Here is a 27799-nt window from a genome sequence, read left to right as displayed (position 1 = left end):
AAGCCATTCGACTATCCGCACACTATTTGTTTTAATTGATTTAAACTTCTTCGTCTCACTTTGTATTTTCTTTGGTTTCTATAAAGCGGACACATTTTTACTTATTTTTATATGTGATCTTTTATCAACCCGCACCTTTATACTTATTAGCTCGTCAACAGACCAGTGAGACTGGCATCATATAATTCCCACTATTATTATGCGTTCTTCATTCTCAGTATGAACCAAATAAATTATTATGAGACAATTATCAAAACGTTCCTACCGCACCGTGCCGGTTGGAATTAGGTTAGTAGTAAAGAGATCAACGCTTCTCAATTAGAAGGGTATATTTTTCATAACAAAAGAACCCAGCCCCCGGCACATGACTCCATGTGAACGAATGCTTTGTTACCTCGTGCTGTGTCGCTACAAGTGACTCTAACGGGTGGAGCGTGGGGAGAGGATACACAACACAACGGAATACTGTATCCACTTGAAGATTTTGATTTTTTGGTTGTTCAATGATTATTACATGACGGCTTGGAGGGTAACTGCATGATATTCACCATCGACAGAACAATTGTGACGAACCTGATTGTGGAAGAGCGTCATCGGTTTAATGATGTTTGTTTAATTTGTTCTCTGAGTTTATTAACATATTCGTATTTTATTTACTTTAGCACAACGTGACGGTTACCCCCACCGCCCGTGATCACTGGAAGACTAGGCGAAACTATCAACACTTTAGTACACACAAACACAAGTTTAACATACAACTGAAAGTTTGATCGATCCATTCTTTATGTCTGTCCCTGTAAACATCTTTACTGTTCTCCATCACGTTAATGAAGTATTTGCCTCCTCCATATCTTTATTTCTGCTCTGACAACGCACACGACGGTTCTGATTTATTTAATTAATTATTAAAATTAATATCACTTTAACAAACTGTCGATTCGTTATTCTGTTTTTTACATTTCATATACATATAACTATCTAAAGCCCTTTGATGTCAATTAAATTGTGGATTTTTAAATCCTTTGGACAGACAAGACAAGACTCGTTTGAATTTAAAACATAAGACGGGTTTATTGTCAAATAAATGTTTACACTACTAATAGGTAGCGACTTGCACGATACAACAAACTCCCCCAGTCGCTCTTTAACTACATTTAAACATTTTACTCCATTCCTTTGTTCTGGTCATCTAACCCGCCAGTCAAAGTTAAATTTCAAACTTAACATTACCTTTTGGACAGTTATCCTTACTAAATATTTATTTTTCATATGTAACTCAGAACGGAAAAACTTGTCGAATTATAAAAAAAAAACGCTTCTAGAAAACATCCTGCGCGTAAATGGATACACGTAAAACATTCAGTGGTTTTCATCTACGTTTTACAAACTCATAAAATAATCTACGTTACCTCCAGGACGTATTACAGTTACGTGGCGGTCGCGACGTGAACGTCAAAGCTCCTTGCGTGCTATTAATTCAGATAGGATATAGGATACATCACCTCAGATATAATCAGTGCGCCGCTGGGCTCGCCTCCAGCCTCCGACATGCTAATCAAGAATGTTTTTATCAAAGGCTGACGGAAGTTATTACATTAATAAATTTGCTTCGTCAAAGAGTCGAGAAATCTAGTTCCTAACTAAGTTGAAGCTGACCATGAATTAGTTTGAAGCTCGCCTTACTACCAGAGACGTCTCTATGCTCTGACGGAAAATCTGTTTATTGTGGGACTTGTTGCTGTTTGTACCGAGCACATACGCGTTTGTTTAATAGCTGAAATTCTTAATTCAATTCACTCATAAATCAAACAGAAATATTTTATTTTTAATATGATAATTGTGAACCACAATTACTTAAGTATCATTTCATCTACAAACAGTTAAATAAGAAGAATGTTTAAAATATCAATTAGGGACCTTTATATATTTTGTCTGTGTGATAGACTGGCCGAGTCTTTACAAAATTATAAAAACAAAATAAATAAATTTATTATAGATATAGCAAAAGTCCAATGTTACATTAATCAGAAATCAAAAGCTCGTTGAAATTAGTGTGAATTGAAGGTAAATATGAATTAAATAATCGACAATACTTGAATGCTCACATTTAATATTTCAATGAGCTGTACATTTACATTTTGATTTACCAAACACACCACGGAACTGGCTGTCTTTCCTTCATCTTAACGTTAATCTTCCTTCTTCATTTATTTTCCTCACGGATGATTTAGATCTTTCGTAAAAAAAACTTCTATGTCGTATAGAAATGCATATTTGCAATATTATAAATAAATCGTTATATACAGTATGTACACTATTTACTCTGCTATTTATTTTCCATATCTGAAAATATCAAATGTATGTCTTTTAACATTTTTATATTTCATAATCTGTGAGCACATCAGCCGTATGATGTATTCAGATCCGGGGAAGGATCTCGAGGATGGAGCCGTATATAAGTGGCATTTTTAACATATGCACCAACTACTAGGAATACCATTTCAGAATTATAGATAGAATAGGATGTGCTTCAAAATCCTTGTATACACTGTATGAGACGTAATGTTCAATGTTTTTAATAAGCAGAAGTAGAATATTTAAAATCAACAAATTATTATATACATTTTTATATCAGGTATAGTCTGTAGCGCCGCGTCTGTGACTATTAGGACAATGTTTCCGACCAATTAGCTCCGTCTGCTCTCACCTTCGGCTATCAAGTCTTTAGCGCCAGGGGTCGGGAGAGTGACGAGGAGGGGATAATCAATCAAAACTTAAAATTATTTTACTAAAAATGACTTCACATTAAATACTTTTATGTTTCTGTTACATAAAATAAATAACGATCTGTTTTAAATATGTAAAAGGGCACACAACTTGTCGATGTGATCACTGTACGCGCTTTGTGTTTGGTTTGAAGTCGCAGCGCCGTCTGTAACCCAACCGATAGCGAGTGATTGAATTTGAAATACAACCGAATGCTTGTATTTTATCGACTAACTATCTCCGCGGAATATATTCGCTGTTTGTTCTGCGAATTCAATAACTCGACTCTAATAACGTTCGTATAACTGAAGTATAATTGCTATGAATCTATCTACATTTTGTTTTTAATTGCTTATCGTTGTATGTCGGTTGTATATCGATAGTTTTGTCAGTCTTTACACAGTACGTGTGACCAAAACCTTGACTCTTAGACAGTCGCATTGCGGTGTAAGTTTTAACTCCTCATTATAGACGGTACGGTGTAAGTGTTACCCGTCTCGAAGTCCTTTTATAAATCAAAATTACCATCTTTAACAGAATCGAGCTCAGATCGTGATGCCTTTACAGTTCTGAATTCTCTCTTTCCGTATCCGACAGTCTCTCTCTATTCCTAATTAAGTTATTCTGTTAGAATGTATATATTTGTTCACTTCGTTATATTACAGGAGTGTTGTTTTTTCTCGCCGGGCCACTATCTAGAGTGTAAGGATGCTTTTAAACGATAGCAGCTTCACGTGCGTGCCGGCTCACGTTTTAAGTGCTTTCCCTGATAATGATAGTTGTGGAGTGTACTATAGTGGTTTCGTATGTTTCGCTAAATGCTCTTCCAGACTTTATATTATTTAATATATGTAATCATAGATATACAACGTGGCTCCGGATTTCAGTGGAATGAGAGTAATAGTATTAGCACCTGAATGAAGCGCGCCGGTGATTAATGAAACAGCGAGACCTCGGGGTCGTTAGTCATTTAATGCGGAATTTTTATATTTTAATATTAAAATTTCCAACGCGTTTTTAAGATTTTCGTTTTTTTCTATTTTTAATTGACATGTTTTTCTATATAAACGGTAAATATTGACGTTGGCCACTTCAGCCAACTCGTTTAGAGTTTTAATCAGACTTGTGATGTTATATTAGGAGATTGTTATTGATTCATGCTAAAAATTAAATTGACTTATCGTGAAATAAAGATAAATAAATAGCACGTTTCTTTTATCTTTTTGTTTTTCTTTATATTGATATTATGTTTATTGCCAGACCTTTGCTCGCCGTCTGTTATAGTATCCCCTGTATGTCGTGAATTTTATTGAGCAATTCTATAAAAGATCCGAGTAATATTTTTTACTTCGACCTTCTACCGACACTATTTAGCGAAATGTCGTATAGAAGTTCGTCCTGTACAATAAGTTGTAAGGAATTACTCTGGATGATAAATGCGGAGGAATGGCTTTACTGTGTTTAGTGTCTCTAATATAATCTGTTGTTAAGAAGATTTACAAATTACATACATACATACATAGGTACATAATATAGTCATGACTATGTCCCGGGAGTCGTTATACTTTAATCATTTCATATTCAGCAACATTCTTTAATTACCTCGACCATTATTTTTTTTAAGAGTAATAATTCGACTTCATCTCATTTATCATTAACTAGTTTCTGCCCGCAACTTTGTTCGCGTGAAGTTTGAAATTGAACTCAAAGAGGAAAGTTGAAATTGTGTTAAATTAATAGACAGTCGTAATCAACTAGCAGCGACATCTACTGTCTATTTTACGTAATTTCATACACAGCACGTGTTATTACGTGATCAGTGATGTTGCGGAAAATGCTTAAAGTTCCGGGATAAATTATAGTCAAGACTCTAGGTCTTATAACGATGTCTAGTATAAAGTTTCGTCGAAATCTGTTCAGTATTTTTTTGCGTGAAAGACCAGCAAACACCGATAAGCACTCAAACTTTCCCATTTTATTATTATAATTTATGTAAATGTTGGAAATTCAGCAAAGCAAAGCAAAATGTTGTTATTTTTGGTATTTTACAAATGACTACTAACATAACACGTTAAATATAATTTTCAATTTAAAACGAGAAAAGTAATGAGAAAGTAGAAGAAGGTCGCACAAAGAGAGCGCGACAGCGGACTAACCGGAGTTGTTTGTAGTTTATTTCTTTGGAGAGAATATTTAATGATTATCCTCACAGAGGGAAATGCTTGTTAACCTCTCTAAAGAATTTTTCATTAGTTCTCGAAGAACGGCGTCGTGCTGAATGCGAGTCACTCGCTCCTTCGATCACATTATATTATACATTTACGATACACCTTCCATTAATTTGAACTTTTTTCACTAGTAATGGTGTTTGTGCAAATCGCCTGGTGCTGTAATTCTCATATCGCCATTAAATCGTTCGAGGTAACTTAATGATTTCTACCACAAAAGCCTCGGAACGGCTACATGAGTTCCGAAGTATTCCTTGATTTCGCTTACATATTAATTAAGTCCATAACCGTAAAGAACACTGCCTCTAAGTTTCACAAATCTTCCTTCATCAGCTCTCATCTCATCTTCCCTCATATCATCATAAGACAAATATCTTAAAAAGTTTTTTTTTACGATTCGTGAGTATTTTACGAAAGATCGTTTTCCAGTCATCTGAAAATCAACACATTATTTGTATAAAACGGCGTGCTATTCGTTAGGACGTACACACGTACAATAAGACAGTTAGATAGACGTTGAATAATGTATACGGAAACCTTTATAACTAAAGATTCCAATCCGTATTTCGTTTGTAAGTGAGTGCTACGTTTCACCAGGGCGAGTTATGACCGGGACTGTTATTGTTCCAACTTGCTCTACGATGAAAAACAACCAAATCTAACTGCCAGTTATCCGCGCCGCTGTTTATAACAGAACTCGATTGTTTATTAGGATTGTAGATACAAATTACGCGCAGGATAACCTGTCTATATATTAAATTGTGTAACAAAGTCACCCACCGTCACTACCTACACTACTACTCCAACTGACTTCATATGAACCGATATTTTTTAATGGCACCAGCTGTCTTATGCCATTAAGTAAACTAAATAATTACCAGAACCACATATATAAAATATATAAGTCTGTCTGTTGCTTACTGTCTAGTGTCTTGTCATAAAGTTTCTCTTTCTAGTTTAGTTGTCACAATATAAAAAAACTCAATACATGTAATAATTGATGAATGGTAAATACACTCTCCAGCTTGTCAATATTCAAGTTTATCTTTCAATTGTCAAGTCAACAAAAGCAATTTCATTGTGGTCTTTACATGTTTATGTAAACAGATATATTATATATATTATAGAATTGTTTTATATTTTATTTAATTTAATATTAATGTTATGTAGGTCAACATTCCATTATCACGATTAAGTTCAGATCCGACTACACAAATTGAAACCACATCACAACCCACGAGATCTTTGGCAATCGTTCATACGCCTATACATGCTGTTTTCATTAAGTGATAATGTCCAGAGCTCAATGCTAGACTCAGTCTGGATTAATAAATGTCTTTAAAGTGTATCGTAATGATGCCGCCCCCCCCCCCCCGTCCTCTCCCCGGAGAGAGCTACCGTCTAATTGACTCTGTTTACGAGCTCGACTCATGCTGCGCGATCGTCGCCGATATCTACATGTCGCAGATGACACACAGACCGACAGACGATCAGAAGCCGAACGTTACTGACATGTCCTGCAGCCGCTCGTGTGACAAAACATTTTGATCTTTTATTACTGTTGCTTACTATAAACATATGTACGCAGAATGGACACGGATCATAATGACAATGTGGTATAGAATATGACGGACCTGTTGCGTTATAAATGATACAAGGAGCATGGTGATAAGGACGATAAAGTAGTATGGTGTGAGGGTGAGAGGGTGAGTGTGGGTGTGGAGGAGGGATGTTCGGAAGGCATGCAGCGCGGCGGGGGCGGCGCCTGCGCATTGCTGGGGGCGAAATGCACGCGCAGGAACGGGGAGCTCTGCACGTGCACCGTGCACACAACCCTACTGCAGGTCAGTAACGTAACACATAGGAAACAAATACACTAGGATAGCTGTCGTCGGTTCAAAATACAGTTCAGATTACTGCAGCTAGGAACGTTAGGTATTGAACTTTGTTCAGGAAGTCCGGAGTCGGCTCACTCTAATGAATATCGATTATATCTAAACATACATAAACTACCGTAACTGGAAGAACTTCATACATCGAAGCCATATTAGTCAAAGTTGCTCTTCTGATTGGAAGTTGAGAAATAGCCGGCGGTGATCCTCAAACAGACGTCTTCGGTACGTCTCCCTCAACCGTTTATTAACAATATAACGCAACTCTTTGGTAACTATAACAACCCTGTTTATCGTATGACAACTCGTGTGCTCGCTGTCTTTGATGTTTTTATTATTATACATATGTATATATGAAGGTCACACGAATTATTAAATTCGATTATGCAACGGCTGATATTCATTCAATGTTTCCCGAAGAATACACAAAGGAAGTAATGTTTGTGAGAACTGAACAATATTTGTCTTTTTTCTTATCTTCAAAGATTCCGCTGACGAAAAAAAAATAAATCCCCCGATCTGACTATTGCAGGCGAACGATTATCAGACGCAGACTAGTTGAAAAGTCGACTTTAAGAAAAAACTTTAAATAATAGAAAATGTTATAAAGATATGCTGTCATAATACAAATAAGCCTGAGATGTTTTTGAGTTGTCTGTGCGACCTCAAGCTAGTTTTGCCAAGGACGTGCTTATTTCTGTCGGAAGTCAAGGTGCGACAATCGTTTGATGTGTGTCCGGGGGCGAAGGCCGAGGCGACGTCCCCCGCAGTCCCCGAGCACACAAACCGAGCCCTGTTAATTCTATGCAGCAGCTGTTGCTCTAACAGGTACTCGTATGAAAAAGCACTCGGAGTCAAGGCGGGGTCAACCGCAGTACGCTTTTAGAAACCTTTGCTCCACTATTATTATTATACAGCAGTTGTCCAATTTTGGTCTTTCGTGTATAAGGTTAATGATGTCCCCGTTGATATTTAAATTAATTCGTAACATACATTGACATTAACATTATCGTGTACTGATTTGATAATATTATGTACTATCAAGTAAGTAATGTTACCGGCTATGAAAGTTACGTTGGTAAATACTCTGATAACGTCAATTGTTTAAAGTTGTTACAGTGGTAAGTGTGGACAAGGACGAGAGAGGGACGTCATATACATACAAGGACGGACATTCTCCTCTCTACTTTTATATATAATTTAATAAATTTTTTCTGCGACTCTGTCCGAGTGTTCTTTGGAATTAAACTCAGAGAGAAATGTACAGCGTGTGCTAAAATAACAGATACGGTAACCAACCGGCTGTGACATCTATAGCCTGTGTCACGTGACATCATACACAATACAACTGTTTTGTCGCGACCCTGTTGTCACTTCACGGAATTTTGAAACATATTGTAATTTCTCTTAATCTGGCTTCTAAACTATATTACTGTAGAGTTTCATAATATTTGTTTAAGTAGTTTTTTTTGCGAAAGAACAGAAAACGACCATCATTCCTCACAAACGAATAAGATTTCAAATGATTTACAATAATTATTTTAGAATATCATAGTGACTTGAAAATATTACTGAAATTATATTTTTCTGTACAAACTGCCCACAGCTGAATCGAATATTTGCAATCGGAACGCCATGGGTATAGGATTTTTTTTTTGTTGAAAACCGGAAATTCACTCGGCTTATATCCGATAGTGTTTCGTTTCCGATAATTGAAAAGCCACAGCTCTCGTACTGGCCGCCGTCAGTGGCCACCGCGGTATAATATGTGAATACTCTAACAAAAATGATCTGATACAATGAAATATCCTTAATGAAGCAAATAAAAGTAATGCGATCAGTAAACGACGTCACTGTCGCTGTGTAGACCGTTCAGATCCAGCTCCGTGGGGGGTGGACGAGGAGGTGGCGGGGTGTGAGAGGGGGGGAGGGGCGTGTTGTCGAGGAATTATGGTCCATTGCATATTTCTTATATAAAATAATTCATTTTCAAAGGAAAATTTAATTTAGGTCGTGAATTTAGTGGTACCTAAACTGACCCTGTATATAGAGTGTATTGCTTTTGTATAGTCATATGACGCGTCATGAACATGTTTTACGGATTTCGTGGTAGTTTTTGCCGTATTTTCAAAATCAATACTAATGTACTCAGTATGTACATTCATCGTCTGTTCCAACTCATTACTCTAATTGCCTCGTGACTGACTGACTGACTGACTGTACGTTACGTTAGATTATTGTAATTATGTATTTATTAAATTTACGTCATTTATCTTATTATTATTTTTATTTTAGTGTACTAGTCTTCCTCGAGCGTATTTCAGACGTTAGAAAACTTATATCTTCGAAATATGTGTCGAGAATTGAACATTTATATTTGATGCACGTACAAGTTTAAAAGTAAAAAGTTTCTCCGTAATCTATTTGATCCGACGAAATGAAGCTGTTTGTATCATGAACTTGTACCACATACCTTATACTTTGCACATATTTCAACCAAACATTATTATCGTATTAAGAAAACATAATAATATCGATTATATAAATTTACTCATTAAAATAACGCAAAATAAAAAAAAAACAATATTTAACTTTAGTGAAATGTTCGGCATCTCTTTTAGTTTACAAAGATAAGCAATGAGCGTTCATCCCGTGCTCCAGGGAACGGACGGGTAAAATATTCAAGTTTCGAGTCTCCCAAATATATAATGCATTCATTATATAAAAAGGAAAAGATCCATAGAAAACGTAACTTTAAACGTAGCCAATTACAGCAAGTGCTATGTGAAGTGCAACCGCTTATATGTATATGATATATCAAAGCTGTGCCGCTCAGAACTGAAACGAGACTCTTTATTGGTTGAGCTGGCTGTAATGTATATATAGTATGTTGTGTCGATGTCGTGTCAGAGTTGCGTGCGACACCGCGATGTCTCAGACAGCGGCGAAGCCTCCAACTATTGTATATACATTTTGGAAGGCACAAACAATTGAAATTAGGTTAACAATTAAATATAAATTTATTTGTGTATAACATATAAAAAAAAAATCATTTCAGTATTGTAACGAAAGCTGGCAAAACTGTTATAACTATATATAGTATGTGCAATTTTCAATAATTACATAAAAAATATTTATTCGTCAATTATACATATGAATAGGATTTGACAATAGAAAACGCAAAATAAAAATAGTTATTTTCCCTCTTAAACGTTTTATTTCACTAAAACCTTTATATATTTCTTATATCTGTGATCTCTCCCTTTAGAGGCACGGGATTATAAATACGCGCTAAGTTATTATAAATCAAGGCGTAACAAAAAATCCGTATTGTGAAGAAGTAGTTCAGTATTTCCCTGGAGGGCGGAGGATGTGATCCCGAGTCGTGATACCGGCCTGAGCTGTGAGGACGGTTGATGGCTCTTCAGAATCATTTATTGATTGAAACTCTTATTTTAGCTTTCGGGTCAAGGGTGCGTGAAGATGTCTCGCGAAATCTCTCGTGGTTCTTATTTAACGCAAAACGAAAATGAAAAATGTTTTTCTCATTAGTATTTTTTACGTAGAATTTAAAATTTAAACATGAACTCGACATAAAAAGGATTACATAGGGATAGAATACGTGTTCAGCAGATGATTATTATTTGATTAAGACATTCAGTGATGAAATATAACAGATGGCTTTTGTTTAATCAATAACAATATATACATATTTGTTTGTCCATGGTTTGTGATGATCTTTCTTTCAGCCTGTCATCTGTACGCACCTGTACGTGTTCTACCAGGTGTATGGTGTATGGTTGTCCTAATGGATATTGGGGTTTAGGCTACACATTGAACAACCATATAATGCAATACAGCATTACCTTATTTATTTGCCACCATAAGTTTCTTATTTGAAAACTATAATCCTTTTCGTCCTTCTAATGATCACAAAAATTTACAGGAATTCGCGACCCTCACGAAGGAGCTCAACCAGGCCCGGGAACAGCTCCTGGAACGGGAGGAGGAAATTTCGGAACTCAAGGCGGAAAGAAACAATACCAGAGTAAGTTAGAACGTTTAGTACATTGAACCTTTTGATTGGACGCCTCGTCACACACACCATTTGAAACCCAATTGTCAGCGAGATAACTCCAACAGTAAATATAAAAACATGTAAAAACCTTTCATTCGTTGTGTTTCCCTCTTCGGATGTTCCCTTTATGTTCGTTTCATCGGCGCTCAATAGCCGTATCGAGTTCTGTTCATTGATACACGCTATCAAACTTTATTAACCGCCCCACCTCGCCCACGAGCCGCTCCAAATGTAATTCCCAATTGAACTTCCGCAATAAACACGCCCCAAATTGTTAGAAATCGGTCCGCTGTGCTGTCTGTTCATATTTGACGGTGACACACTTCAGCCCCTCCGCTGTGCAGCCGTAGTTTATGGCCGTGAGGTGAGCCGCCTTCTGGGAGATGCCGATGGCATCAAGTATTCAGCGGCGCGTCTAGACTCGACCGAGCATTGAAAATTCTTGTCAGTAATAATTGATTCCGTTGTTCGATGGCTGCGTTTAAATGACTCTCTCATACACTACGCGTATTGCAAATAACTAAAGCAACATTTTATTTTCCAAACAAGTAACATAATTTTCACATTGTATTAATGTCAAGATCATACACAACGCCTTTAGAAACAGAACACCGAAATAAAGCAAATATTCACAGTCTCTTAGTAATCACACGCCATTAGAAGTACCGGATGCTGGTTTCCCTTTTTTGATATTCAAATACACCCCCGGCATATAAACGCCATCGATTTCCTCGACTATCATATTTTTAAACCGGGACATTGTCATATTCTCATGTTAGTAACCTTTACTCGTAGTTGTTACTGGAGCACTTAGAATGTCTGGTGTCGCGGCACGAGCGCTCTTTGCGCATGACGGTGGTGAAGCGGCAGGCCGCCGCCCAGTCCGGGGTCTCCTCGGAAGTGGAGGTCCTGAAGGCCCTCAAGAGTCTCTTCGAACACCACAAGGCCTTAGACGAGAAGGTCCGTAATTAGCACAACACTAGCTTAAAAAACAACTTTTATATTATATTTAGAAGTCAGTGATAAAGTTTCCTTTCTATATAAATGAAAATCATATATTTTAAAAACTTGTTACATCAGTGATACGTAAACTTGTACTTCACAACAAGATACCAAAAGACTTAGTATTAGTGAATTAATATTGAACATTACTTTCCAGGTTCGAGAACGATTAAGAGTGGCGCTAGAGAGGAACACGGCTCTGGAAGAGGAGTTGGCTCTGACCAAAGAAGAGGTGAGTGTTGAGGAGAGGACGTTAATCATGGACCTATATAACCACTTAAAATATACAGCGACATCGTAAATTTCCAATCCCCATACCCTAATATTGAGACCATCTCTCATTAAATTGGATTTTTCCCAATCCGTTCTGTCTCGGAGGTTATAAATAAAACATGTGGTAACTTGTAACACGTCATTAATATAATATTTTACATTTCACTTCAAAACTATAATATAATTCTGTACAAAAGTGGATTAAACGCTCCTGCTGATTAATCTACTATCTAAAGATTATTATTGAAAGTAACAAAAAATTCTCAGTTGGTCGTAAAATAATCATAAATACATGTTACTCACACTAATCGATGTTTGAAGAAAATTACATATTTTATAAATTATATATATATGTATGTATATACAGTTCTTATGTTAACTCCGACAAAACGACAGATAAAAAAAGGCTTGTTATTTTTAAATAAATACTTACTAAAGAAACGAAAGTTGTATCGAAATAAAAGACAGACAGATTGATGTTGTTAATGTAGACATAATATTTTATTTGTGTTTCAGTTGCAGCAATATAAATCATCCGGTGCCCAGGAAGGCGACAAGCCCAAGGAGAATGGCACCACCGCCACCGGCTCGCCCGAACAGAACGGGGAACCCCCCAAGGTAACACACACCACACACACTAGCACAATATAACACACATACACACACAAACAAGTGCATGCGAACGTATGATACAACGATGTTATATGTAATACATTCTACATATAAAATAATTTGTATAACGAAAATAGCCTTCCTTACTTTAATGAGATAAAATTATCAAATTTTTAACCAAACAAATTGAATTTAATGTGAAATTATAAAAGCCAGAGATGTTCAAGTAAACGATAATAACTCGAACAGTTAGACAGAACTGCGTGAGTACTGAGACGGATTGAACTTACGTCTGTAATGAACTGGCTCGGCCAGGACGCTTCGGGAATGATGTATAGACAGCGTAATGTATTAGATGTGTAACTCAGTCATTAGACGAATAAATGTTGCTCATGCTAGTGTGACGGCTTCCTGACTCACTCGCAAACAAAACTGCAGAAAATATAATGAAAAATTAAAAATATTAGTCCTTCAGTCGGTAGACTACGTCGAGAGAGACAGGGGTCCGCGCATTGGAGACTAGGAACACATATGATTTAGATGGCATGTAGTTTACAATTTCAGGCCTTTGACATAAAAACCTATCTACGAACATTCGATATTTAATATTCTGTATCGTTAACTTGATGCACAGAGAACTAATGACAGCACATAGATTAAAAAACTTAAATAAAAATATATTTAATTGGGGGGTGGTGCCGATTTATTTATAAATTTGGTGGTCACAGGAACAAAGTAGTGTTAACGGCGAAACGGACGTCAAGAAGCTCACTGAACTACAAAACACTATCGCCAAACAGGTCAGACGATATTGTTATGATACTGCTGGCATTGTAACATTACACTGAGATGACCAAACACACGACTACCCGCATGCTCCTCACAACACATACAACGGAGCGACGCACACGTCGTACATCCCTCGTAGTTCATGCATGATAGACGACATTAGTGATGACGTCATCCCAGGCTGCATGCGTGCGAAATAAAATAATATACCCGCTTGTATGCAGACGTCATAGAATCGGGTATGTTATTGTATTTTGCAGTTAGTCGCTTGATTAATATTAAATTTAAAAAAAACACAAGGCTTCATCGGTGTCAGAATACGCCGTTTATATCATCAGCTTGTATCAGTGTGAGATCAATGAGGTGTTTGGTTATCACTAACAAGTATGCACCCACAATATTTGTCAGCCTCGTGATACCAGTCACGCCATCTATACTTCTAGTAGCAAACTATTTTTAACCAACAACTACTCTACAACTGTTTCTATTCACAGTATAAGCGTCACTCACATGACCCTTACTTTGATATGAATACTAACAACATCCTGTACACATCCTCATCTCAAGCCAAACACAAATACACTTTCCCATTCATAACGTATAGTATGGCAGATATAGCTTCCATTACTGTTGACTACTACACAGTCATATTGATACTTGCAGTCGGCGGAACTGAGCTCGTGGCAGAGACGGGTCGCCGAGCTGAACAACAAGGTCACGGAACTGGAAGAGAGGTTGAGTAAGGGGGAGAAGGAGCTGGTCAAGAAGCAGGAGGAGTGCGCGAAGCTACAGAGGGACCTGAGGGAGAACGTGGCTCAGAAGGAGGATCAGGTACATATGAGATGGGCTTACAAGAGTAGCAGTAGTTAGCAGGGTAGTTCTCAACTCTCAGTTTCAAGACAAGCTGCCAGAGGTCGAGTAGAGTAATTCATAGAAACAGTAAAGTTTTCATGTGAACGACCCATGGTGTGTCTCAATACGAATGTATAGCAACAGAATTGTAAATGGGAAGTAAATAGGAACGCAAAATATATTCTTATAAAATGGGTAAACTCAGCCGTGACAGAGCTTGAAAACTCTGTTCTAGAAGAAAGGCTGGCTTAGAAAAGAAAATAAAGCTTAGAAGAATCACGACGAATTAAATTTGAAATATTAAATATTGAGTTTTTTGTCTCTGAAAAAAAATAATCTTTTTCATAGAAAAACATTTAAGCGAATGGGTATTACTAATATAAATGACTTACAGGAAAAAATACTGAATTATATATGATTGTATATATTTTTTATATCTGTCCCCAGGAGGAACGCATAGCCACATTGGAGAAACGATATCTTAACGCTCAGAGAGAGTCCACCTCCTTACACGACCTGAATGAGAAGCTGGAACAGGAGTTGCAGCATAAGCAGGCACAGCTTAAGGTATAGGATGAAAGATCTTCGCTCCCCATTAACACACAGTCACACACACACTCACACACACAATGAACAGTAAACCTTGTTGCTTATGTTTTGTTGTGTGTCTCCGCGTGCTCTCACACCTGCTATAGACATTCTGGTTCATGTCATACGAGAGTTACGTTGTTGTTTGTGTTCTGTTGTTTGGTTCCTAATCAACATAAACCCTTTACTAACTTAATTAACTTAATATGGAGTTGGTTTTGTTGTTGGACGCCAGCGTTTGATCTGAGTCTGGGAAATGTCAAATGAAGAATCACTTCTAAATATAAGAAAAACTAAGAGTTTAAAATTAAATTAGTGTGTGATTTTCAAATAAACTTTAATCAATGAATATTTAAAAGACAATATAAACCATTAATATGCGGCAATAATATTATTAAAACAATTAAATTAATTCATTGAAGCGAATCATTCGGACGATTTGGAAAAATATAACGAAAAATTTAACTTTTCCTATAAAACATGAGAATTAAAATGAACTAAATCAAATCCTCTTAATTTTGGTTTTTTGATTTTTTCATTAATTCATTTGAGTCGTTGGTGCTTTTGTTCCGTCGTCAGCTTCTCAACGAACTCCCATATCCATCAGGTATTGGGAATTTGTTCAAAACCAATGGCTTCCAGTACATGCGTAGTATACGAGTGTAAGGTTTCCGAGTTCGTCGACGGTATCATTAGGACGGACAGCACTCGCATGTCGTACGTTAGACGCGGACCATATCACGTGATCATTGACATTGCAGCTCCAAGAAGAGAAGATAGCGGCCATAGAGGAGAAGCTGGAACTGTCCACGCAGAAGTTGGCGCAGATGTCCTCGCTGCCGGAGATGGAGGAACAGCTCAAGGCGAGGATGGAGGCCCTCAGCCAGGTCAGGCGTCACCTCACGAGCTTCGATGTAGACCAGAACTAACTGACTAACATGTCATATAACTAGAATACCTTTCTCGCATCGGCCGAGCTTGGCTGAATGAATTAAATTCAAATAAATAATGTTTAAAAAACATCGGAGCTGACTTGATACGAAGCACTTCCGTCAGAGGAATGTTTACAATGAAATACATCGACAGTGTTTTCGGTGTTTTTAAGATTTATTTGAATATTAATTCAGATTGTTGTATCACACGCGGATATTCTGTACGGTCCTCCCTCCCCCAGGCGCAGGAGAGGCACGGCTCGGCCGAGGACCGCATCCAGAGGCTGGAGGCGAGTGTGGAGGAGAAGAACGCCGAGCTCATGAGACTCAACCAGCGGCTGCGGATGAACGAGGAACACAACACCAGGCTCTCCGCCACCGTGGACAAGCTGCTGTCCGAGTCTAACGATAGGTTAGTTTGTATTCAGACTGACCTTGACAAATTGCCTTATTGACAGTCGTATATTCGTTATTCCTCGTTGTATTGTTCGGGGCAATATTTATTGCAGTGCACTGACTTTATGAAGAAGTCTCTATTCTACAAATCTGTGGTGGTGTCTTGTAAGATGAATGTTTTATGTTTTGTTCATCTTCCTTAATTTTTTTTCACAGGTTGCAGGTCCACCTGAAAGAGCGGATGCACGCTCTGGACGAGAAGAATGCCCTCACCCAGGAGTTGGAGAAAACGAGAAAGTACGCTGATGAACTGTTACAAGAGAAGGCGGACATACTCAAGGAGCTGGCCAAGTGGAGGATGGAGACGGAACAGGTAGATTTTGTTGTTGTCACTATATACAAGTACCTTTTAATTTATTATTCACTTTTATCTCCTAATTTCTAAATATAAGTCGCTAAATCATAGCTACCATAATATTACTTCAATCCCTAAAAAAAACATTAAATTTGTCGATGAATATGGAATAAAAATAAAACCCTTTACATTATTAATATTTAACAATTTCAAACCAGCATTATGTCACAAGCTGTGACAACGGACTCCTAGCGTATATTGTGTATTTTTATGCTTCACATGTTTAAAGAGTTCATTCAATAATTTGCCATATAAATCCGTTTCAGTTGAAGCGCCAGATGTTGCAGGCGGAGATAGCGTTCAACATCCAGCAGACGGATGCCCTGACGAGGTCGCTGTCACCAGCTGCCGCTCAGCCGCCCACCAACATATATGGAGCCAAGGTATGGAACCGCTGGAAGTCTCACTTGGATACTTGGAACTTCCTTCGAGTCACTCATGACCTGTTTGATAGTTGACACTCGCTCCGCGAAGGCCCATCACAGAAAAAATAAATTTTTTCAATATCGAACTACAAGTCCTGTCAAGTAACGATCGTAAGTTACAAGTCAAAGTCGTGTCGGTAGTTTGTATCACACCTTTAGATGACCTCAAACTTCTGTATATCCAGTAGAAATGTTCCCTGAACACTTTTGATACCTTCAACAATAATGTATGAAACACGACAAAAATTATCACAAATCCATAGATTGATGAGAACTGATTTAAAAATTTTACTTACAGACACTTAATATAAGACTAGTTTAGGTTTTTACTTAAATACCTACTCATATCAGCGATATGTACATACAGGCGGTAAATGAGAGTTTCCTTTCAGCTGGACGGGTCCTGGGAGAAGCTGCAACAGGCGCACGTGCTAGGTCCACCCTTCGACACCAGTGACGCCGAGGTGCTGAAAACTTGATGAACTAAACTTACATCAAAAAACATTATTTGATTATTTATAAGATCAACAAACTAACGTTAATATAGAACTTCGCTTCAAGAAGGTTGTATTGATTGAAGGATATCTGAACTTCCAGAACGAGGAGTCTGAAGGTGCAGAAGGGCACACGGACGCGGCGGCGCTGGCGCTGATGCTGCAGGAACAGCTGGACGCCATCAACACGGAGATCAGACTCATACAGGAGGAGAAGCAGAGCACTGAGGCGCGAGCCGAGGAGCTGGAGTCCAGGGTGAGCTACGACCTAGACACGGATACAATCCAAACATTCATTGACAACAGCGAGGGTGGCGGTCTATCTAAACTGTTGCAGCAGTGCACGGTCGCTATGCCAGGACCACTAGTCCGTGACCATCATTAGTAATTCGCACTAAAACCACTCCCACCAGTATCATTCGAATTGTGCTCTCTAAAACAATACACACTATTAATTTACGGAATTCGACCGGCTGCCGGATGTTTAAACGCAGTATGATATTCCTCAGGTCGGCAGTTACGAGCACATGAACGTAGTGTCTCGGCGGGCGGAGTCCCCGCCGCCGGCAGCCTCGCCCTCCAGACCGAACCATCACAAGTACCACACTGTAAGTACACTTCGCGATAACAGCACGACTTGGCGAGACATGAGATGTCCGCAAAGGACGATTCATTGCACTGTGAAGTCCAAAGACGAGGTATTTTAGTATAGTTTTTACAAACGTCATTCAGTCTTGCTCTGTCCGTCTAAAGTGTGCCACGTGTGTCTCAATCGGTCGATAAACTTATAAGATAGTAGTAACACGAAGATAGTTTGTGTGAGTCAGTAAGTGAGTGTTGGTGTGTGTCAGGCGCCGGCGTCCATGTCTCCGGCTCACGCTCACTTCCGGCCGCCGGCCTCCGAGAGCCTGCCCTCCAGCCAGGTCGGTCCACCCCCCACCCACGCCCCACCAATCCACTCACATATCAACTCACCCTGTACTAAGCGTTCACCCCTTGTATACAAATCGCTAGTCGCTCGGAGCAGTCGTAACAGCTTTCATAGTATAGGGCATTTGCGATTCGCTTTCTCTTGTCCATATTTACCAGATCGCTGGGGAGGTTTGCAGCCCCTGTGACGTAATAGTTGCACTCAATAGTCACCATTGATGTAAACATTATTTGTTATGTGTGGTGTATACGTATCACGTAGTGTTCTCCTCGCTCCAAGCTTGACTGTGTCTGATCCCGGTGCTAGGAGTAGTTCCAACCTTCCCCCCCACCCCGCTTCCAGTATCGCCTTACGTCCGAGCACACACGACTGTAGCTGATTTAAATACGTTACAAATGATATCGAGATTAGTTGGCTATCGTTTGTGTTCGGTTCTTTGGTTGTATTTGAGGGTAGTGTGAGATGTGCCAGGTGATGTATATAGGGTGTTCCCCCAGTTGCAGCTGTGCGGGGAGGGAGACGAGCGTGCTGGGCGTCTGGAGCGGGCCATGCATCCCGACAGAGAGAGACTCCGCCCTCCACACCACTACGACTCGTGAGTATCATTACTATTTCCCTCACGGCTGTAGGATATCTGAAAGATTCTATCTTATTAACTAAAATTTTCCACTATAATAACATATACCTTACACTTAAAATTTTATTTGTACTCGATTATTCTATGACAAGATTTTTTTACTATGTTAATAAAACGATTCAAAATATGTTCTTTTAGTGTGGTAACATTATTTTTCATGATTTCTAATACTATTCTGTATCCCCGTGTGTCTTCCACGCTGCCAGGAGTTCCATGATGTCGGGCAGCCTCGCCCGGATCCCTATACACAGGTGCTTTTCGGTTCCTAACATGACGAACGGATATTCTGAATATCCCAGATATACGGATCGTATCAACACCCTGCCCAGGAGTCGAACCGACTACCTGTCGGCCACCTGGTGCGACTGTCCCGACACCCTCCTTAATTATGCGCCCCATAGGATCTGTTTCAAAGATAGATTGTATCAAATATTGAACAATTACTTGCTGCACCATCCCCGCACGTCCGCGAGCTACTTTTGATGAAATTTAATATTGTTATCTAATTTGTTGTAATGAAGATAATATTATGTTTAATAAAACATGTTTATACAATGGAGAATGGAATTACTAAGGGTTTTTTATTTGTACCGTGAAGATGTATCTCGTGACGCTCGGAACACAGGGTACGTTTAATAGTTGGTGTCGCGTGTGATAGTCGCTAGCGGGTCGGACCCGTGGTAATTCCGTTTTAAACGCTAAATCCTTCATTTCATTTCCATTTGTCACAACAATAATCAGAGCCGGTTCGGTAGGTTCATGAGCCTGATGCTAGGATCGAGAATAGTTTCTTTTGGCACCAAATTAAGATTTTTTACCTACCAGCTCAAGCCAAGAGTCTCTGGGTGCGGGCGCGTGGGGAGGATCTCCACTCCCGCGAGGAGTGGCTTCAGCATCAGCCGTCTCTATAGCATCGATGCACCAACAGAAGAAGAGAGGAATCAAAAGCTCGTTGGGACGGTTCTTCAGTAAGAAGGAGAAAGCTGGCATGCCGGTGAGGTTTCATTGCTTAAGAACGATTCGCACGATAAGAGAGTGAGTTCAGAACAGAGAGTGAGTTCAATGATATAGCAGCAAAAGAAGCTACTCCATATCGTAAGGTTTGAGAACAGAGTGTCTCTGTAGCTAATGATACCGGTTAATATTTAAAGGAAAACGTGCGAGAAACTTTACAAGCTTAGTTTATACTAACTAAATAGTCCTTGTAGGGACTTATCATAACTTTGTCTTAATCGAACATATTATCAACAGATGCAGCAGGGTCAAAGTCCTCGGTCGTTGTCGTCCGCCTCCTCTCTAGGTCTGTCCTCGTTGGCTGATGAAGGTGAACCCTCGCATCCTCCCACACACCAGCACCCGGACTACGCTCGCACTAAAACTAAGTAAGAACACTACATCCCCATTATACGGTCCGTCCATACATGTCTTCCTTCTTCATGCTGAGTACTAAGTAAATATACATATTATTGTCTGTATGTTTGTGTACTGCTTCAATGGAGACACAAAGAAACTTCACCACTAACTACTTTCAACAAACGTTCTCTTTTCTTCTTTATGACATTTCCTCACTTTTAAACAGAGAGCGCGACTATCGCCATGAACTCCTGGGCGAGGCGATGAGAGCGGGGACGCCCTTCGCGCTCTGGAACGGTCCCACGGTAGTGGCTTGGCTGGAGCTGTGGGTGGGGATGCCGGCCTGGTACGTTGCGGCCTGCAGGGCTAACGTCAAGTCGGGCGCCATCATGTCCGCGCTGTCCGACCAGGAGATACAGCGGGAGATAGGCATCAGCAACCCTCTCCACCGGCTGAAGCTGCGCCTGGCCATACAGGAGATGGTGTCGTTGACCTCGCCATCAGCCCCGCGCGGCACCGCCTGTGCCGCGCTGGCCTTCGGGGACATGAACCACGAGTGGATCGGCAACTCGTGGCTGCCGTCGCTCGGCCTGCCACAGTACAGGACCACCTTCATGGAGTGCCTGGTGGACGCGCGAATGCTGGAACACCTCACCAAGAGAGACCTGCGGACGCAGCTCAAGATGGTTGACAGTTTCCACAGGTTCGCTCCTTAACTGTCTAGATTTTTTTTTATCTAAGAAAAGACTCGAACCAATACAAATGTTATATTTAATATTAAAATGTAATCCTTCTCTATGACAGAACTTCGCTTCACTTCGGCGTGGCATGTCTGAAGAGGGTCGGCTACTCCGTGAGGGCGCTGGAGGAACGTCGTCGGGCAGCGGAAATAGGGCTCCGGGACGTGCTCGTGTGGACCAACGAACGTCTCCAAAGGTGGCTGCTCTCCATCAACCTGAAGGTGACCCACCATCATGATCATTAATTATAATAAACCTGCCATCCGTCTGTACGTCCGTATCTTTACAGGAATACGCCAACAATCTGTCGGAGTCTGGAGTGCACGGAGCGTTGATAGCGCTCGACGACAACTTCGACGCGAACAGTATGGCGCTCGCGCTACAGATACCGACCCAGAACACGCAGGTGACTAACATATGGGCTGTAATATGGCGTTGGCCTAACAGAAAATATGATACATTCACTGTAGGTACTGAAGGAGTCCGATGAGACAGTGAAGTACTCGGAGTCTCCCAGGCTTACGTTTCTATTCGTATCAGAAGTCATACTTTATGTTGTGTTTCCAGGCGCGCCAGATCCTCGAAATGGAGTTCAACAACCTGCTGAGTACAGGCACGGAGCGTACGCGCGCACCTCACGACCACGCGCCGGCCTCCTGACACACCACCCTCAACTAGGAGGCGCTCACTCCTCCACGACACTCACGGAGCGTGGCACACGACGACGGGACTGGCGGAACATTCCTATTCACCATAGAGAACTGTTCGGATCGGTTCATCGAGGCGGCGACACGCCCACGACACGCTCACGGCACGCCCGCGACGGGCAGACGGCGCGCCCGCGGCCGATACGTTTCCACAGGACGATGTAATCACAAAACATTTTCTAGTCAAAACGACGAGACCCGAGAGTGCGCGTGTCGTCGTGTCGATCGCGAGGCCGAGGGTAGTTTTAACGATGTACTTAATATAACGTGTATTCCGTATTTATTATTGAACTGTAAGGCGTAAGGCTCCGGGCGTGGAATTTCCGTAACTTATTTAGAAGCTAACCTGTAACGACCTGCCCGGCGTCGAGGAGTCCCGTCCCGTCCCGGGCGCCGTGGCTCCCCCGCCCCCGGCCGCCCCTCCTTCGCCAGTACCTGACCGTATACAGTGTCGGCGGTCTATTTGTATTGCATCTATGCTTGTCGGTGCGGGGGCGGGTCGGGGGCGGGTCGGGTGCGCGCACTAGTGCTGTACAGTGTTACTACGTCGTTTTGTACTCCTCTATTCTCCGTCACCCGTAACGGACTAGCTATGGTATATTTTGTTAAAGCGTTTACATTACTGAGCTTGTGCGCCGTGTGGACGGTGTCGTTCCGCAGAATGTACAATGCTCGAGGGACGTCACACGAGTCCAGCGGCCAGCAGACAGCGGACACACCTAACTCTATCATTGTATAGCGACCGATTCTGATTTGACGGAATTTTTTAATTAGTGTCTAATAGGGTGTAAATATGGTTTATATAGCGTTTATATCGGAGTAGGTATGAAATGTAGCAATATTTAGCTAGGATGTGTTCAAACGGTACGTTACTAGAATTATATCGATTCGATGCTTATTTATTTATTGACTACACTAAGTGACGCCGCCGACCGCCGGGGTCGAGGGTCGAAGGTCGCGGACGAGCACGCTCGCCTGTATATATTGTAACGGTAACAGTATTATGGTCTCGGAACCCACGACTCCTTCCTTGGACTACGATATGAGTGAATATGTGTCTGACGCCGCCGGTCGTGCTGTTAGGTGAATTGAGATGTTCCCGCGACTCCGAGGGTTGAAACATGCGGCTCGACGTCCTTGGGACACGATCCCTCGTATTATAGTGTCCTCTGAAGACGAGAGCGCGGAGTGGCCCTTCCCCAGCAGCAGCTCACGGTGCGGAGCTCCGGGCTCCGGGTCGACATCCGAAACTCCACAAGTGCCAACTCGGCGGACGGACATGACCGCGAACATTCCTCAGCCGCGGGGCGACCGCCGACCGCCGACCGCCGACCGGCCGTCGCTACCAAAGAGTAAAGTTACCTTCACGTTAAGGAATTAATGTAACATAGGGATCTAGTGAAATTGTCGAATGTATATAATTTTGCATATGTGTTAAATAGCTTAGTATAGTGAAGAGTATTTACACCCGTACCGCGAGCATCCGGAGTTGTGGCGGTGACATTCCAGGCCGCCGGGCGACGGGCCGGCTCTATATAAGTCTCAATAAAATGTAACCTCCCTTTCGATACTAACCTATTTCCTGAACTCTCCGCGCGGGTCTCCGTCGCCCGGCGGCCGACTCGCGCCTTCCGAGGACGCCGTTCCTTGTAGGATGCGGAAACGGATCGTCGAGATTATTTTGACCAATGTAATCGAAATGTAATGTTTGTAAAACGAGCCGAGCGTGCGAGGGCGACGTGTGTTATGCATCAGAGGTAAATACAATTGACACGATACTACTGTTGTGTTTTATTTGACGCCTCCGCTGTCACGGTCTCAAATGATAAGAAATAAATAAAATGCGATTAACATTGGACTATCGTTTTATTGGAAAGTCTCACATCTGTGTCTGTTTCTTGTTGGATATTTTGCTCAGATGCCTGCAGATTTTCTTCTTGAGTTCCTTCTGCCTCTTGATCTTCCTCCACTCCTCTTCCTCTTGCTGCTTCTTGAACTTCTTCAGCCTCTCGGCGGTCGAGGCCTTCTGCACTTCCCTCTTCTTTTCAAAGTTGGTCTTCAACATCTTCATGACATTCGCTACTTTCTGTTCGTGCGGACTCTTTATGACGGCGACTCTATTGGACAATTTTTCTTTAATGTTCTTCTTGGTCAGCGTGCTCGTCTTCTCTTTGGGTTTTAACTTGTAAGGCAAACCTTTTTGTAGTTCCTTGGGTATAACTAGTGGCTTGAACACTTTCGGTTCTCTCACAATATCGGTGTACATGGAATCCGTGTTCGCTTCGACCTTTATGTTCCGTTCTCTCTTCAATTGGCCTTTCGTCTTCATGCCTTGCCAGGCGTTCTTCGCTCCGACAGGAAGAAGAAGATTCACGACGGGTGCATAGAATTTTGATACGTCCACTTTGAACCATGTCCTGCAGAAGATCACATCGCTCATGAGGATCTTGTCCTCGAACGTCGCTCGGAACGCACCTTCGGGTTTGTTCAGTGCTTTTTTGATTTGACCTCTGATTCCGGACACCGTTTTAACTTTCGCTCCTTCGAACTTAGCAACTTCGAGAGTGCTCGTGAACATGTCCTTGATGAAGGCAGTCTTCTTGTAAATTTTTAACGGAGTCCCGACCAATTTCAGTTTCTTCATGATTTGAGTCGACTTGTTTATCTCATTGACGCTGCCGGTGGCGGCGATTCTGAACCCTAGCTGTTTAATTTCGTTTGAATTGTTATTGACCGTCTGTAACGCCAGAAACCCTGTGTTCTGTGGCGTTATCGGACCATAGAAGTGCATGTTACAAGTGACGTGTTCCGGGGTATATTTCAAATACCTACATTTTAAATCATCCTCTATTTTGGAATAGATCGGCAACGTCTGGAACCGCCGCCACCCTAAGGAAATAATCAAAGGATCGTTGGTTTTCAATATCTTTTTGTACCATCTATGTTTTTTAACCTTACACGAGACGAAGCCTATGTTTTGCTCAGCCATATTTAAAGCGCCTATGAGGAGAGGATAGCTTGAATCGAAGTTTGTGACGAACTCCGAGGGCATATTCTTGAATAACATACGAACGTACAGACCGGGTCGAAAGCCTTCGACTTCGACTCGCAAACCGTTGTCTAAATTTTCGAAAACTGACTTGTTTAGTTCCGACTGCTTGAGCGCTTCAGCTTTTAAACTTTCATAATAAGAATGATCCCCCTTGATTCTGTGGTCGTCTGGGTTGTCATACTCGGCATCAAACTTAGCTTTTAATTTTAATTTTTTGTCTAAAATATCCGATTTGGTCGGCTCAGCTTTGCGCTTTGAACCTACTTCTTCTGTCTTATCTTCCGGTTGCTGTTTACTAATATGCTTTTCACCCGTCTCTAGATCTTCGAAGTCTCCATAGACTTCATCCTCCCCGTCACTGGCGTCGTCTAATTTTAAGAGTTCCTCGGCGTCCTCGTCGGCGCCTCTCTTTCCAGTCACAAAACAATTAATAATCAGTTTTTTATTTTCTTCCGTGGTCCAATCTCTTAGATGTGGTTTATTTCTGTTATAGAAATACGAACATTCCTCGAGATCCAACTGTTCCTTGTCCGCCTGCTTTCTTTTCTGTGAACTTGTAACTTTCTTGAAGAGACCTCCTATTTCTTCTTCGTCACTCTCCTCATCACGATTCTCATCTTCATCTTCTTTTCTCTTATTTCCTATTTCAAATTCTCCATAAACAAGTTTCATGATATTTTTTGAAGTCTTTTGTCTTTCAAAATAGGCCAATGATGCTTTTTCACCTAATTTTTCCTTCCACTTAATGCTAAAGTCTTCTGCGTCAGAACTTTTATGTTCTTCATCAATTTCATCAGAATCATTTTCATGACTGTACAGTTTGTCCACTTGAAGGTTTTTTGCTTCCTCGTTACCATCATCTTCATCGTCTTCATCATCTTCGTCAGATTCTGAGTTATTGTCCCAAGGCAGTTTAGAACTCTTTCCTGTGGTGTCTTTCTCACTTTGATCTATGCCACTGTCATTGTCAGAATCATTTTCATCTCCAGAATCAGATTCATCAGAGCTGGACTCATTATTCTGAGATTCTCTGTTCTGCAAGTCTTTATCATCTTTTACCATATCTGGATAAATGACAGTTCCTCCACTGAACAGTCTGAAGCCAGATTCTTGCATTTGCTCATCAACAGTCTCTGTTGTCTCCACAACACTTTTAAGTAAGGCTTGCTTCTCATTTGTTTCTTCATCTTCTTGTTTATGTGAGTGAGATCCTTTGAGTTCAATATAAACTGCGTCCTTGTCATAGACAATTCCTCCCACACCAGAGAAGGGAGCATAGATTTGTCTTTCCCTCTCCATCAAATGTCTTTTTTTCTCACTGCTGGGTAGAGGACATGGGTCTGGCAGGTATGAGAGTTCACTGATCTTCATATCACCAACACCTGGAATTAAATAGATACATATGTTTGTTCAATTCTTTCTTTTTCTACTCACAAAAAAGCTTTTTGTTAACAGAATGTTGATAGAGAATATGTGAATAATTTCATAATACCCAGAGATGACACCACCTGCCAAGGTTATTATAGCTACAGTTTACATACATCACTTAGCTTAATTAAAAAAGAAATAATGCTGTAATGTAACAATCTCCGTACCTGCTAAATGCACCATTGAATCCTTCATGAGAGGAACACCCCTCACATAACCATATAAGACCACATCTCTATTAATTTTTGGATCCTTCCTGATGCTATCCTGACTAGTGATATCTTCTAATCTATCAGCCAAAATATAAGCATGAGTCATTCGCCAGCTCAGAGGCCTAAATTTCATAACAGATATGAATCTGGACAAATTTTTTATTTCATTTCTCAAGTACTCTCCATGAATGATACCAGATAAATAAAATAACTTGGCGCCAGGATACACTTCGGTCCAGAAACGATGCTTCAATGTTTTCTTGGTCATCTTTAACTTCTTGGCATTCTTTATCACGTCCAGATGTGTTAACACACCCATAATCTTTGGCATCCCATGTACCTGGCATATATTCAGGAACTCGAATATTTCCATTTCAAACCCGAAGCTCGCATCACACAGCAAGAGGACGAGATCCGCACACTTCGCGATATCTATCATGGAATTGACATCATTGTTACACTCTATTAACGTAAGACGCCTTTTCTTAGACGTGACTATCGTTATGGGGCCATTGGTACTGGTGACATTTGTTTTGACAAAACTTTTAATAAGGTTATTGATGACTGTAGTTTTTCCGACTCGCGGCGGCCCGACTACAGCGACGACGATAGGTGGAGGCTCCAAAGGTGTTTTATCCACTAGTGGTATGTGCTGCTTTTTAGATATAACATCTTCGCGACGCCTAAACTGTCTCTCAGCTCGTACCGCTGAATTAATTGCGAAGGCTTTTGGATTTCTTTGCCGCGCACTTAGGTTAGACTGATCAACTTGATTTTTCTTTTTTTTCTTCTCTGCTTTTCTGCCGGCATGCTTTGCACGGTGTGACTTCTTTTTATCGAAAATAGACTCATCGGCCATTATTAAACATATAAAATTACTATATTTTCAAATATTATTCACGTGTTTCTTTCATTGACTTTGTTGACAAATATTGACATCCAATTTTGACAAATGATGGTTTATCGATGTCATGTAAAATGAAATAATGCGTTCAGT

At 40.6% G+C, this 27799-nt stretch overlaps 2 protein-coding genes across 11 annotated transcripts in view; one reads left to right on the top strand and one right to left on the bottom strand.

Moving 5' to 3' along the window:
* LOC116769441 (liprin-alpha-1) overlaps positions 1-23891 on the top strand; it is a 60483-nt gene extending 36592 nt beyond the window's left edge. Inside the window, exons 2-24 of one of the 10 annotated variants that reach the window (XM_032660532.2) lie at positions 10833-10934; positions 11760-11924; positions 12124-12198; positions 12756-12857; positions 13580-13651; positions 14304-14471; positions 14940-15059; positions 15842-15967; positions 16255-16424; positions 16625-16781; positions 17090-17206; positions 17641-17712; positions 17846-17998; positions 18252-18350; positions 18594-18665; positions 19177-19268; positions 19517-19561; positions 20136-20304; positions 20562-20692; positions 20890-21366; positions 21468-21624; positions 21693-21809; positions 21971-23891. In XM_032660532.2, the coding sequence (XP_032516423.1) occupies positions 10833-10934; positions 11760-11924; positions 12124-12198; positions 12756-12857; positions 13580-13651; positions 14304-14471; positions 14940-15059; positions 15842-15967; positions 16255-16424; positions 16625-16781; positions 17090-17206; positions 17641-17712; positions 17846-17998; positions 18252-18350; positions 18594-18665; positions 19177-19268; positions 19517-19561; positions 20136-20304; positions 20562-20692; positions 20890-21366; positions 21468-21624; positions 21693-21809; positions 21971-22063 (3051 nt within the window). In that variant the 3' untranslated portion in view covers positions 22064-23891. Of the gene's footprint in view, positions 1-10832; positions 10935-11759; positions 11925-12123; positions 12199-12755; positions 12858-13579; positions 13652-14303; positions 14472-14939; positions 15060-15841; positions 15968-16254; positions 16425-16624; positions 16782-17089; positions 17207-17640; positions 17713-17845; positions 17999-18251; positions 18351-18593; positions 18666-19170; positions 19269-19516; positions 19562-20135; positions 20305-20561; positions 20693-20889; positions 21367-21467; positions 21625-21692; positions 21810-21970 lie in introns of all 10 variants that reach the window. The other 9 variants (XM_032660531.2, XM_032660535.2, XM_061522611.1 and 6 more) reach the window with 9 other exon arrangements.
* A 66-nt stretch (positions 23892-23957) lies between these two features.
* LOC116769440 (ribosome biogenesis protein BMS1 homolog) lies at positions 23958-27743 on the bottom strand. The gene is made up of 2 exons (XM_032660530.2): positions 26758-27743; positions 23958-26544 (listed from the first exon to the last, which is right to left on the bottom strand). Exons 1-2 carry the CDS (start codon positions 27659-27661, stop codon positions 23990-23992), a joined length of 3459 nt encoding a protein of 1152 aa, XP_032516421.2. The 5' UTR covers positions 27662-27743; the 3' UTR covers positions 23958-23989.
* Positions 27744-27799: the final 56 nt, after the last annotated feature.

Source organism: Danaus plexippus, chromosome 14, assembly GCF_018135715.1.
Source record: "Danaus plexippus chromosome 14, MEX_DaPlex, whole genome shotgun sequence".
In the NCBI taxonomy this organism is placed as follows: Eukaryota; Metazoa; Arthropoda; class Insecta; order Lepidoptera; family Nymphalidae; genus Danaus; species Danaus plexippus.
This window is presented reverse-complemented; position numbering and strand designations above follow the sequence as displayed.